Source organism: Opisthorchis viverrini, assembly GCF_000715545.1.
Source record: "Opisthorchis viverrini unplaced genomic scaffold opera_v5_339, whole genome shotgun sequence".
Taxonomy (NCBI): domain Eukaryota; kingdom Metazoa; phylum Platyhelminthes; class Trematoda; order Opisthorchiida; family Opisthorchiidae; genus Opisthorchis; species Opisthorchis viverrini.
The window spans coordinates 175,252-186,790 of record NW_008751998.1 but is presented as its reverse complement, the minus strand read 5'-3'; the positions used below and the strand labels follow the sequence as shown (position 1 = coordinate 186,790).

At 46.5% G+C, this 11,539-nt stretch overlaps 1 protein-coding gene across 1 annotated transcript in view; it reads right to left on the bottom strand.

Annotated features, from left to right (window-relative positions):
* Positions 1–11,539, bottom strand: part of T265_15071 (hypothetical protein) — a gene marked incomplete at both ends in the record, with an annotated part of 55,786 nt that overhangs the window by 914 nt on the left and 43,333 nt on the right. The window contains 8 exons of the mRNA XM_009176462.1: positions 936–1,281; positions 2,218–2,629; positions 2,724–2,912; positions 4,569–5,161; positions 6,904–7,121; positions 8,446–8,601; positions 10,850–10,945; positions 11,133–11,261. Coding sequence (XP_009174726.1) covers positions 936–1,281; positions 2,218–2,629; positions 2,724–2,912; positions 4,569–5,161; positions 6,904–7,121; positions 8,446–8,601; positions 10,850–10,945; positions 11,133–11,261 — 2,139 coding nt within the window. The remainder of the gene's footprint in view (positions 1–935; positions 1,282–2,217; positions 2,630–2,723; positions 2,913–4,568; positions 5,162–6,903; positions 7,122–8,445; positions 8,602–10,849; positions 10,946–11,132; positions 11,262–11,539) is intronic.

Below are 11,539 nucleotides of genomic sequence, written 5' to 3'. Positions count from 1 at the left end.
CCACATGTGACTGTCACCTCTGGATCAACCGAACAGACCCTCGAAAGGTGACGGCACAGCAATATTTACCAGCTAATTTTTGTTACCTATATCCTTTGTGATTCCGAAGGTACCCATTGTGAGTAGAGTCGTCAAACCTGATTATCGTTGTTTTCCAACCATTAATCGACCCAACAGGTTATCGTTACATAGGTGTTTCTTGCAGACACGAAGTTGGGGGTCAACAAGGGACATGAATCCGCGGTGAACTAGGCTGAGAATGGACTCGGCACTTTATAAAGGAAATCTAATCCAAGAAAGGAGGTAAAAATCCTCCTATGTAGGGATATGGCAACAAGAATCAGCATAAAAGTGCACATTCCTAAAGGCAAATCTGCGGCGTTGCCAGGTCGCGGATGATAACCAATTGGCAGTTAGTGTAGTACTATGCTGATCCAAAAACCAATGTGTTTCTAACGAAGAGGATAGCCTGAGCCCTTCGCAAAGAAGCAACCCTCGTAAGCTCTCGGTTTTCAGGAGTGACTGTATTCTGCAAAATATTAAGATGGTATGTATGGCATTTACAGTGATGCTCTTAGCCAATGATCATCCTAGCATGAAAGCAGTTTCCACCGCCTAGTGTGAATCTATTTAGTATCGAGTGTCGCTTGTGAATACCGAGACTGCAAGGGTGGTCAGTAGACATGGTCATGAAAGCCCTGATTGAGCCTATAAGCAAGTTCGACAGACGTGATTCGACGAGTCTGGAGCCAAGCGACCTTTCTGATCGATCGTGGGTGCTTCCCCACGAGATGGCAAGTGTTGGCCAACGGCCAGTCTGTGTCTGCAAAACTGTGACGACCGTATTCCTGATGAAATAGCAGGTGCCCTGGAACGGGCACATAGCCCTTACAGCAGAGGAGTACGTTCACGCGAAACAATGGATTACGACTCACTTGGTGGGTCGGCGAGCATCGATGCTCGCCGTGATATTTCCGCTTTTTCTGGTTCAAATGAGGTTACAGGGGCCAAATAGTAGTCCGATGGGCACACGCAGGCGAACTCAGTGAGAGCATCAGCGGAATAGACAATGAGCTCATGACCATCAGGGGCAGATGACGGGGTAGAGGTGGTCGATCTACTGGAAACCGTCGGGTCTGCGGTGAATCCAACTGAGGTGTCCACTGCATGATAGCTTGTCTCAATACATCCGGTCCATCCGGGGTGTTTGGCAACCTCGACGAAGGAACCGAGGTTTCGAATAAATGCGTGGAATTCATTCGACAGCTGACTCCAGTTTTTCTGAAGGAGAGGGAGGCGAACTGTGGAATATACTACTCAGTTGGCCGAGATTGTGATAATCGGAGCTGGCATCAAGTGGTGTTCAGCCTTCATCCTATTAGTTTGGTTGCAACTCTGTTGTACGGTGCTTCTCCGTGGAATAAATATGTAGCATAAGTGTTTCAGGACCCATCGAAGGTAACACTTAATTCGTTATCTGAACGCAGCCAAATTGGATGACGAAGTGGTATAGTATCCGTTTAAATGACGACCGTCGATGCTCCAAAAATACAAGTAAAAAACCTCCGGTACCGCCGCGTTTGGCTAAAGCCTCTTAGGATGGCCAAGAAGCGAAAAAAACCAACTAACTGTGACGGACTTCTGTCTGTCAAATTCACCTATCATCCATGAGAATGCTAGCAGAGTACGACATTTTAATTTATACCAGTTGTTGCAAAAACCCTTGAACCCTTGAGAGTCCCAGAATACGACTGGAATAAGTACAGTAATCTACATGGAAACATGTGCATGACTAACGTGTTACCGAGTTACTGTTGGTGTTATTCAATTATACAAGGGCATGGGCAGTAGTACTGAAAGCTAGTCTGGAAAAAAATTGACGGCGGATTAGCCTAAACTTGAAGATCACACAGACAAGCTTGTGTGTACAGAACTTCTCATTTATGCCGATGCGGTAGAAGCACGAATGCCCTCGTCCATAACTCGGCCTGGGCCTTGTGAGAATGATTAGCTCCAATAGCTAGTGATAGTCACCTCACTGAATGGCTCCGAAGCTGACACGAAACAATTGTCTTGTGTTTTATTCAATGAGCGATTTTGCGAGGCTGCTAACAAAAACTACGGTAAGAAAGTAAGTCTGATGTCAACAATCTTTCGAAGGACTGAGTGACAAGCTTATCAGTGCCCATATGTGCATCCCCAGCCAACACCACCTACCATGTTGGAGAGAATGACGTCCACCTTAGACTGCCCGGCGCCGACATAAAAGACCAACAGTGTGTCTGCAGTTCGTGTCGGTAAACGATCTAACGAATCCACAATAGAAGGTATATCTGAATTATGTGAATCCAAGGCGAAGAATGTTTGGCACGCCTGTAGTGTGACGTCTCGGTCGAGTGGGGCAGCACCAGTCGATAATTCAGTGTTTGAAGATTGGACCAACTGACTGCTTCCCAGCGCAGCTTGCCCGCCTTTGATTTGTGCAGGCGGAACCGCAGGACTTGGGGCCGGTTTCTCACTATTTCCAACGGGCTTCAAGGCATCCAGTTCCATCATGGCAAAAGTGTTGGCAGATAGGTAGCCAAGATTGGTCAGAAGCATCCGCCCCACTTGGAACGAGGCGTTAGAACTGGAATGGAGAAACAAGGCAACCTTCGTGAAATAGGCACGACGAGGAACACTGAACTGCATATCAGGGGCAGTGTTTCTACCAGGGAACTCACCTAGGTGGATGTGCTTCAACCAGTGGGTCTGGGAATGGGGCGTTGAGACGTTGTTTCAGACATTTCAAACCCACCTCTTCGATTTTAGCCGACTGTGACGTGATAAGATTCTTGATAGTGTTGATTTCCACGCGTGACTGGCTTTCAGGTGCACCACCAACTTGCTCAATTGAACCAATTGAGCTATCACTAGAAAGACAATGTGGGGGTTGAAAAAAAACGGAGTTTCGGGATTAAATGAGTTCAGGCAAACAATCGGTGTTCTGTTCGATACTTCGAGGGGAGGAGCGCAGAACGCTCTGTGACCCGCCCAAGAGAGAAAAATTGTGATCACTTCACAGGGATTTACTAATATAACGTGGAGTGGTTGTTAGTTTGTTCACCGAACATGGTAATCGCTTTGCAAACTTTCCGTCCCCGGTCGCTGCCGGCTTCATTCTTTCCGTTAATGACTGTAATTACTTTGACAGAGTATCTCTTACAATGCTCTTCCACTAGAGCGACCTATCGTCATCATTGTCAGGTGTAAGAACCGCGTACTTGTCGTTCAGTGGTTGTAGCTGCCACAGTGAGGGGTGAGGCAGGTAGCTGCGCATTGGAAGCGGGAGTTGATAAATTGGTGAGTAAACACAGCACTGTCAGTGGACTGTCAAGTGGGGAAGGGACCTATGCATTGAAGGCAAAAGCTTGGATGCACCCGCGTCGCTGAGGGCGCGAATGGGCCATGTCTGACGATGTCTCGAACCATTGACATGGCCCGTCTAGGGGTCATCATCGAGGAAGACGGCAATGACCAGCGCAGCTAAGTTTGCTGGCAATAGCTTCGCTGCCAAGTCACTATTTGGCCGCTTCTGGCTCGTTTCCACCCTTCACATGGTTATGCGAAAAGAACCCTTCGAGGAATTCAAATGACTGGCCAAGCCAGCGCAACCTATGCAGTATGATCAGTTCATCTATCATGAGTGAGTTGTTTTTTCTGAATACCATTCGATATACTCCGGCATTGCTTACCCAATGTTCCCACCAGACTCGGGCAATGCTCCGAAGACGCCGATGGTCGAACACTGAGTCTTTTGACGTCCTCGGCGCGCAATGACTAGGTTTCTGATCCGTATAGTAATATGGAGCGCACTCGACCATTGACGGAGAAGCTGATGTGACGCCTACGCCACAGGCGACGCAGGTTCACAAAAGCTGCTCTGGTCTTCCCAATCCGGCTGTAAATATCAATTTTCGCGAGACCAGCGCGACTGACACATCTGCCCAAGTAAACAAATTTGTCTACTACCTAAATCGGCTCATCTGCGAGCATGAAGTTAGGGTTCGTGCCACCCAGTCTTGCAGTAGCACTTTACACTTTGCAGGTGTAAAGCGCGTGCCAAACCGTGAGGCGGGATTATTTAGATTATTTAATATTGTTCGCATTATCACGGGGTAACATCCAAGAGGAGCTATGTCATTTGTGTACCTGACATGTGTGAGCGTACGCCTAGGGAGCACATCGACCCCGCAGGCATTAGAGGCTGATAGCGAGTCTTCCATGATCGTATCAATGATGAAATTGATGAGGAAAGGTGAAAGAGGACAGCCCTGTTCGACACAACTTGGTGAAACTAAAATAACTAACTCCGCCATCTAAAATATCAAGGCAACGGTGAACGATGGTGGAATGCAATCCACTTTACTGGCTTCTTATTTGTGGTTTCGGAAGTATTGGAGTTGTAGTAAAGAACTCACTTGGCGCGAACAGGTTGGTTGATTTTGCAAGACCCCTTACGCTAAAGCATTTTCTGTTCAATATCAACAACAAACAATATCAAACAATATAACGAAATCCAGACTTACGCGTCCACCAGGGGAATATCACTGATGCTTGCTGGGAAAGTAAGTGCTTCCACTGTCTTGTTCCTGTCGATTGTGACTAAAAGACGCTCCAGGAAGCACCCCCAAGCTTTCGGTCTGGAAGGCGGGGCTAGTTGAACCGGACTGGCACTCGCTTCTGGGTCGTCAATTGGAAGTTGTCGCATGCGAACCGCCCACACATGACGTCCAAATGGCCCACGCAGCACGATAATGGTTTTTGGCAATTCCAGCTCTTCTGTCTTATTCAGCGAGACACCTCGAGATTTCAGCACCTCTCGGCACTGAGCAACCTCCAGGATACCCAAGAGAACACCAGGTTCAGACCAAAAGTATTGAAACTGTTGGCGCAGCTCTCGCAACAATTCTGGTTGTCTTCGAACTTCGTCTTCTGGGGCCAGTGCTTGAATGAGCTGGTCTTCAACCAGGCGAGAACATGTAGTAGCCGAGCCAGTCACGCCGGGATATGCACCAGCGAGTGATAGCAGTACGGATAGGGTCGACTCAGCCGCATCTTGAACCCGCTTCGAAGCGGGAGTTGGCTTCTTATCAGCCTTAGCTATTGGTACGGAAGTAGCCTGACAATCAACAAAACCAACAGCATTGTTAGGAATTTCCGGAAGCGATCAACGCCGGAACAGAGTAGAAGCAAACGTTCGACTGAGGCAGTCGCCGGACGATAAGTTACACAAAACATGACGCAAATGTTATTAGTTATTGCTGCGCAAATGAGACGAACAAGCGCGGAAACTTCGTTCAAGGAGAAGCGCGTTTGGTTCATTTTACCAACAGCTGAGTCTATTGTTGTCACGACAGCGATTTCGATGTGTGCATGATTTCAGTCATTACCAGTTAACTGTCGACTCGCAAACCTATAGCTACTCAGTAGTACGAATTCGTGTACGCCATTAGCCGTAGCACACGCTGAAACATCTTCCCATTTAGCGAATGTTGAGTGCAGTTACTGACGAATGCATGGCTATTGCAGAGCCAAAAGCATTAATGTAACCAAGACTAAACCAAAAGTCCGCAACTTTTGTAAAACCTAGCAGTGGCATAAAAACGGTCGCAATCCGTGGTATTCCAGCTGTTACCGGTTGTTAAGACCATTGCAATCTGTGCAGGCGTTCCTGACCTCAATTTTCAAAGGAGGTTAGAAGGGGCTTTGAATGTCTGGTGGTACATTCCCTGCGTTTCTGGTTTAACTTCTACGCGTAATTCAAGACCACTTAGTATGGTCAAGTTTCCGTATAGACAACAGTGTTCAATCATGCAAAAATCTCATTCGTTACAATACAATTACTCCAGTAGCTGCACTTTTTGGCAATAATTGTGGTGCGGAAATGAGACTCAACAAAGTATTCGAAACTGGGTAAACCGTCGTAGATGAGATGCAATGACAATTCCCTTGACCTTGGAAATTGTGATACGTTAATGGTAATCTTTTATCTGGGGGTCCCTTTGGTCATCATCATCATTGTCAGCTGTAAGAACCGCGTACTCGGCGTACACTGGTTGTAGCTGCCGCAGTTTCGTTCACCGATGATTTGGGTGGGGGAGGGGTAGGTAGCTGCGCATTGCACGCGCGAGCTGGTAAATTGGTGCATAAATCCAGCACTGTCAGTGGGCTGTCAAGTGAGGGGATTGGAAAAGGAGCTATGCATTGAAGGCAATAGCCTTGGATGCACGAGCGCCATTGAGGGCGCGACTGGGCCATGTCTGACAATGTCTCTAGCCATTGATGTGGCCGGTCTCGGGGTCCCCATCCACGAAGACGTCAGTGACCAGCGCAGCTGAGTTCGCTGGTAATGGCTCTCACACTTCGCTGCCAGGTCATTGTTTGACCGCCTCTGGGTCCTTCCGGTGCACAGTCACCGCAGAACTTGAAGAAAGCATGATGGCTGAGATAACACCAGGCTACCCAAACCTGTGCCTGAAAATCTTGGGTTGAGTTCGAGTCACGAACTTTCCAGTCAGCAGCTTCTTGTTGCGACGGTTGATGTGATCTCGAAGACAATGAAGCTAATCACATACAGGATGGTCGATACGGATGAAGACACTCGAGGATAGCTTAGCCGTCGCAGGATGATTCCACAACGTGGAGGTCGAAAATTTTGCTATGATTGTTTGTTTGTTTGGAACGATTTATATGACCGGAAGCAACACATCTGCTCCGAATTGCTCGATCTAAGGTTAAGTTAACCACTAGATACTTGTTGAAGTGATGCAAGCATATATATAAACCGCGGCTGCTAGTCTATCTTATTGGGGGCAATTTTAACACGATACCAAAGATGACATCAATCAAAACAACACTGACCTTGGACTTCTGGCCACAAATACCCAGTTCTATTGTTCCAAGCACGATTTGCAAACAGTCGCGATCAAATAGAACATGTCGCGCGTGCGCAACGACCCAAGAAGACAGACAGGAATACGCGGCCACAATGATGCTGTGCAACTGCCGCTTGTGATCTCTGGACTCACGTTGACATTGTTTTGTGATGAATTCGCATATGTGCCGAACAGTTTCCCTGTCTGGTAGACAAATAAACAGTACAAAAGCCACATTATGTATGAAAAAAGCCGTTAAGATACTACATTTACAATCTCGGCGGTAAGCCAACTTCTAGAGTGATGCATCCCCGAAAATTCCAACATGCTCTGCTGGCGTGTGAAAGAAACCGCCACTCAGTCGTGCACAAGGGTATGCGCAGTGTCGCTGGAGATGGATTGTTCAGTACGGAAACAGGCATGAACATACAGTACGGACTGATGGTTCATGTTGAGCTGCAGAGGCGCATGCGAAGGAAGTTTCATCAGAAAAGCACAGAGCGATTCATCGCACGGCCTCTTCAGCTTTGCTAGTGGTAATCGCGGTGAGGAAAACCCAAAGGAGGACTTATGAGTCATAATAAGTGGACTATACACAACCCTGGTTGTGTAGCTGCAAAAGACTTCACACTCGTCGATTGTTTTTGTTCTATCTGACTGCTGAGCCCGCTCCAGTGCCTAGTGCCGGAAATAAGATTCGTCAACAGGGAACACAACAACCTCATTCCGAACACGAGAGTGTGTGCGAAAACTATAACGGCCTCGCACTGTGTATTCAGGATGCACTATCTAACATTGATCCAAGGCTGTCTAGCACTGTCTGACCTCGATCCAAGGCTGTCTAACGGGCGTTTAGTGGAGTTCGAAAGTCTCAGTAGGTTTCGGATATCCTGCGATGGTCTTCAGGAATCTGTCCTTCCTGACAGTTTTCGCTCACAAACGATAGGAATGGTAGATTTGGATCGGTGCCACATTCGCATGCAATCGGTATCCCCTTTTAAAATAAACGGTCCTGGAAAATGAGAAGATAAAAGTACCTACTAAGGAACAGTGAAGCTATTGTCATCACAGGAGAATGATCCACGATTATCACTGCCTTACGACGCACTTTGATGCAGAAGGCAAGGGATGTCGTCCTACAGTCCATTTTCAGGGGACAGGAGGAAGTCATGTCGGTTCGATCTTCAGTCTTCACAGTATTATTGTTGCGTTGGTATTTCATAAATATTCCAGGCGATTTTACAACCTGTGATGAGTTAATCCTGCTTGTTGTATACAAAAGAGGCGCTGAGAACTGTGGTTCGTCCAAGTGGGTCTAACGAAACAGCTGGACACGAACTACTCGGTGGGAATTCGGGATTTTCAAACTACGCAATCACAATAACCGCAGAGTTTCCGTCTGATCTTTGAGGGTAGATAAAACTTCCAATTCGGTAAGTAGGTGGATAACAGAAAAGAGCAGAAGACATGGGAAATAATTCCCATCAGGAAAACTGATCAGACCCCGGTATTCCAATCATCAACTTACACAGCATACGATTTGAGGGCCAAATCTGCACGCTGGACAGACCAATCAAGATTTCGAGAATATACTGCGCAACAGAGTCTGATCCCCAGTCAGTTACCAGTAAGTTGCACAGACATGGAATCAGCTGGTGGTAGAAACCGAATGTGGTATCCAAACCTGAAAAAAAAGTACTGAGTTATTATAGCCTTGAAAAACATACAAATCTTTCAATCAATTGGAAATAGTTTGGAACCGATTGAGAAGTCATCAGTTCAGAAGAGATTGGCGACTGCTGTTAGCGGACACCACCTTTTCGGAACGAACAGCTTACGGTAGATGAAATAATAGTGGAAGGCATAAAAACATGTCTGAATCTCACCCACTTCATCTTTGACTCAGTGGTTTATACTCAAGAACAAGGTCTAGCAATGGGATCTCCAATATCCCCGGTTTTGGCAAATATATTTATGGAAGAATTTGAACAGAGAGCTTTAGCCGGATTCCCACACCCACCAAAGATATTCTGGCGGTATGTAGATGACACTTTCGTCGTCATGAAACGGGACAAGGTTAATGAGTTTTACAATTATCTGAATGAACTGAGTCCACAGATCAAATTTAGTATGGAGATAGAGTCAACATCGGGTAAACTGGCCTTCTTAGACTGCATGACACATAAGGTTGGGGGGAGACTAAAGACCACAGTGTATGAAAAGCCAACCGACACTGGGGCAGTTTTGAACTACTCGTCTGCCCATCCGAAGTCGGTATTCGCCAGTATTGCGTCATCAATGTTTAGGCGTGTAAGGGCCCTGTGCACAGAAGAAGCCGATCGAACAGCGGCCCAAATTGAGGTAAAAAACAAACTTCGGGGTAGTGGATATCCAGCTAGCTTGATTAGGCGTCAATTGCGAAGGGTGTTGATACCGGTAGAGAAACCCAACAGGGAATGGATTGGGACAGCTGTTATTCCATATAAACCAGGGACATCGGAGGCAATTCGAAGAATTCTAAACATGGCCAACATTAGAGTAGCTTTCCAGAGGGGGAACACTCTGCGCTCTGCATTGGTGCAATTGAAGGATCGCCTCCCGGCAAACAGAACCAGGGACTGTGTCTACAAAATCAAGTGTAATGACTGCATCAAAGTCTATATAGGACAGACGGCCAGGGAACTATACATCAGAGTCGGAGAGCATAGTAGAAAAATAAACAGGCCGCCGAGAAACGCAGATGAATATCAAGCGTTACTGAAAGACTCGGCGATTGCGGAACACGCACTAGACACAGGACACAAAATAGATTTAGAAAATGTTGAGGTTTTGAGGCGAGGACTACGGTCCACGTCACACAGACTGATCGCCGAGGCGGTAGAAATCGCCAAGCATCCCAGCGTCAACAGAATGAAAGGCGTAGAACTGGCTAGCGTGTGGAGAACGGTCTTGGGTCACTCGAGCTGACACGTGTTGGTGTGCGGTCATCAGTAGGAAGAGTAGTCATCACTTGGATTCCACTTGACCTCAACCCCCCTCAAACTAAATTGTCGGAACACTCACAACCCCACAAAGACTAAGGAAAATCTAACAGCGGCACCCGAGGCGAATCATCAGGTGAAGCATTCTGAAGTGGAAGATTAAGGAACGGAAAGCGATCGGAACTAATTTGGAACCCTCCAACACATCGATTCAAGATTTTGGCACCCACACTAGCCGACAAGAGCCGTTAATTGACACTCAACACTGATTTAGTCTGAAGAGAACTTACTGATTGGTTCCCCGTCTGTCTTATAACCTGGCCAATTTTGTGACCTCTTGGCCTGGCCTGATGAAGCTTTTGTGTCAAAAGCGAAACGCTGCCCAAATAAAAACTACCAATTGTTTACCAATCTCTTCTGAAAATCTTTCGTTAATTGTTTACCAATCTCTTCTGAAATACAAATCTTTCGTTACGCGGGATTACGGGGTACTGTCCAAATGCGGCGAGTGGTCTGTCGATGAACCTTGAAACCGAGTACACTCAGCGTTTTCTATGCGAACTTGGGCATAGAAGACGATTGCTGGTGTTCCGTAAAACAGCTGATCTAAATAAAGAGTACAGCTCACAAGCATGCGCCAGAACGCAGACAGAAAGTCATCATTACACGATAGAAGCCTGTCACACATAACCAACCATCTACAGCCATAGAGATAAATGGAGGTTAAATAACGAATCGAACAAGTGTGCAACGCAACACGTGACATGAAGGCTGATCTGGACGATTTCAACTACAGGGCTATGGTTGGTTTTACTAGGTTCATTCAAGCCATGATCAACACTACAGAAGGCATCTGATTTAGTGAAGAATGTTGAAGAGAAGCGTACCTGGTAGCATACGGAACCTACCGGAAATAGGTGAAAATGGAGACACCTCGATCAGGCAACTTACGTTTACGGTTGACCTCTGCGGTTTGGTTAGGAGGACAAGGTGTACGAGAACTCTGTTCGTCAGCTGCCATATCCTCCAGTAGTGCCAGTGAAGTAGCTGCAACAGATAGGTAAAACGGTAACCATCGGTCAGCTAAGGATGAAATGCTCAATCAGATGAGATGGTATAAAACGGACACGTGTTAGGTAAATTAACTAGTATCTAGAAAGTAGTGAACCTAGCCGTGAGATGCTTCTGAGTTTGTATAAGAAGGAAAACAAATGAAGGGAACTCTAAAACTTACTAAGTAACATCTGGAAATTGACAGGGTCCTTTTCCCGCTCCAAAGAGTCGCACAAAAGGTAGGCCAACTGACGTCTCAAGTCATTCATCGTCGGTGGGTCTTTGGGATTATTCGCCACAGGAATCAAACCTGAGAGGATTTGAAAGATGAGTGTAACTTTTATCAATATGTCTGGAAACCAGAAAGCCATAATCCGATGGTACATGGAGGCTGACGACTCTATGAAATTGCTCCACAGAAAAGAATCAATGACAGTGAGTGCTTGTTCATGCACAAAGTTCACTAGAGTAAACAACGAAGGCTTTGAGATTACAGGTGACTGTAACCCAAACAGTGAATCGATTTGTCATGGCTTGCTGAACGGTAGTGCAACTCTGTATCGGTCCCTTTGCTTCCTGCTCCGCCCA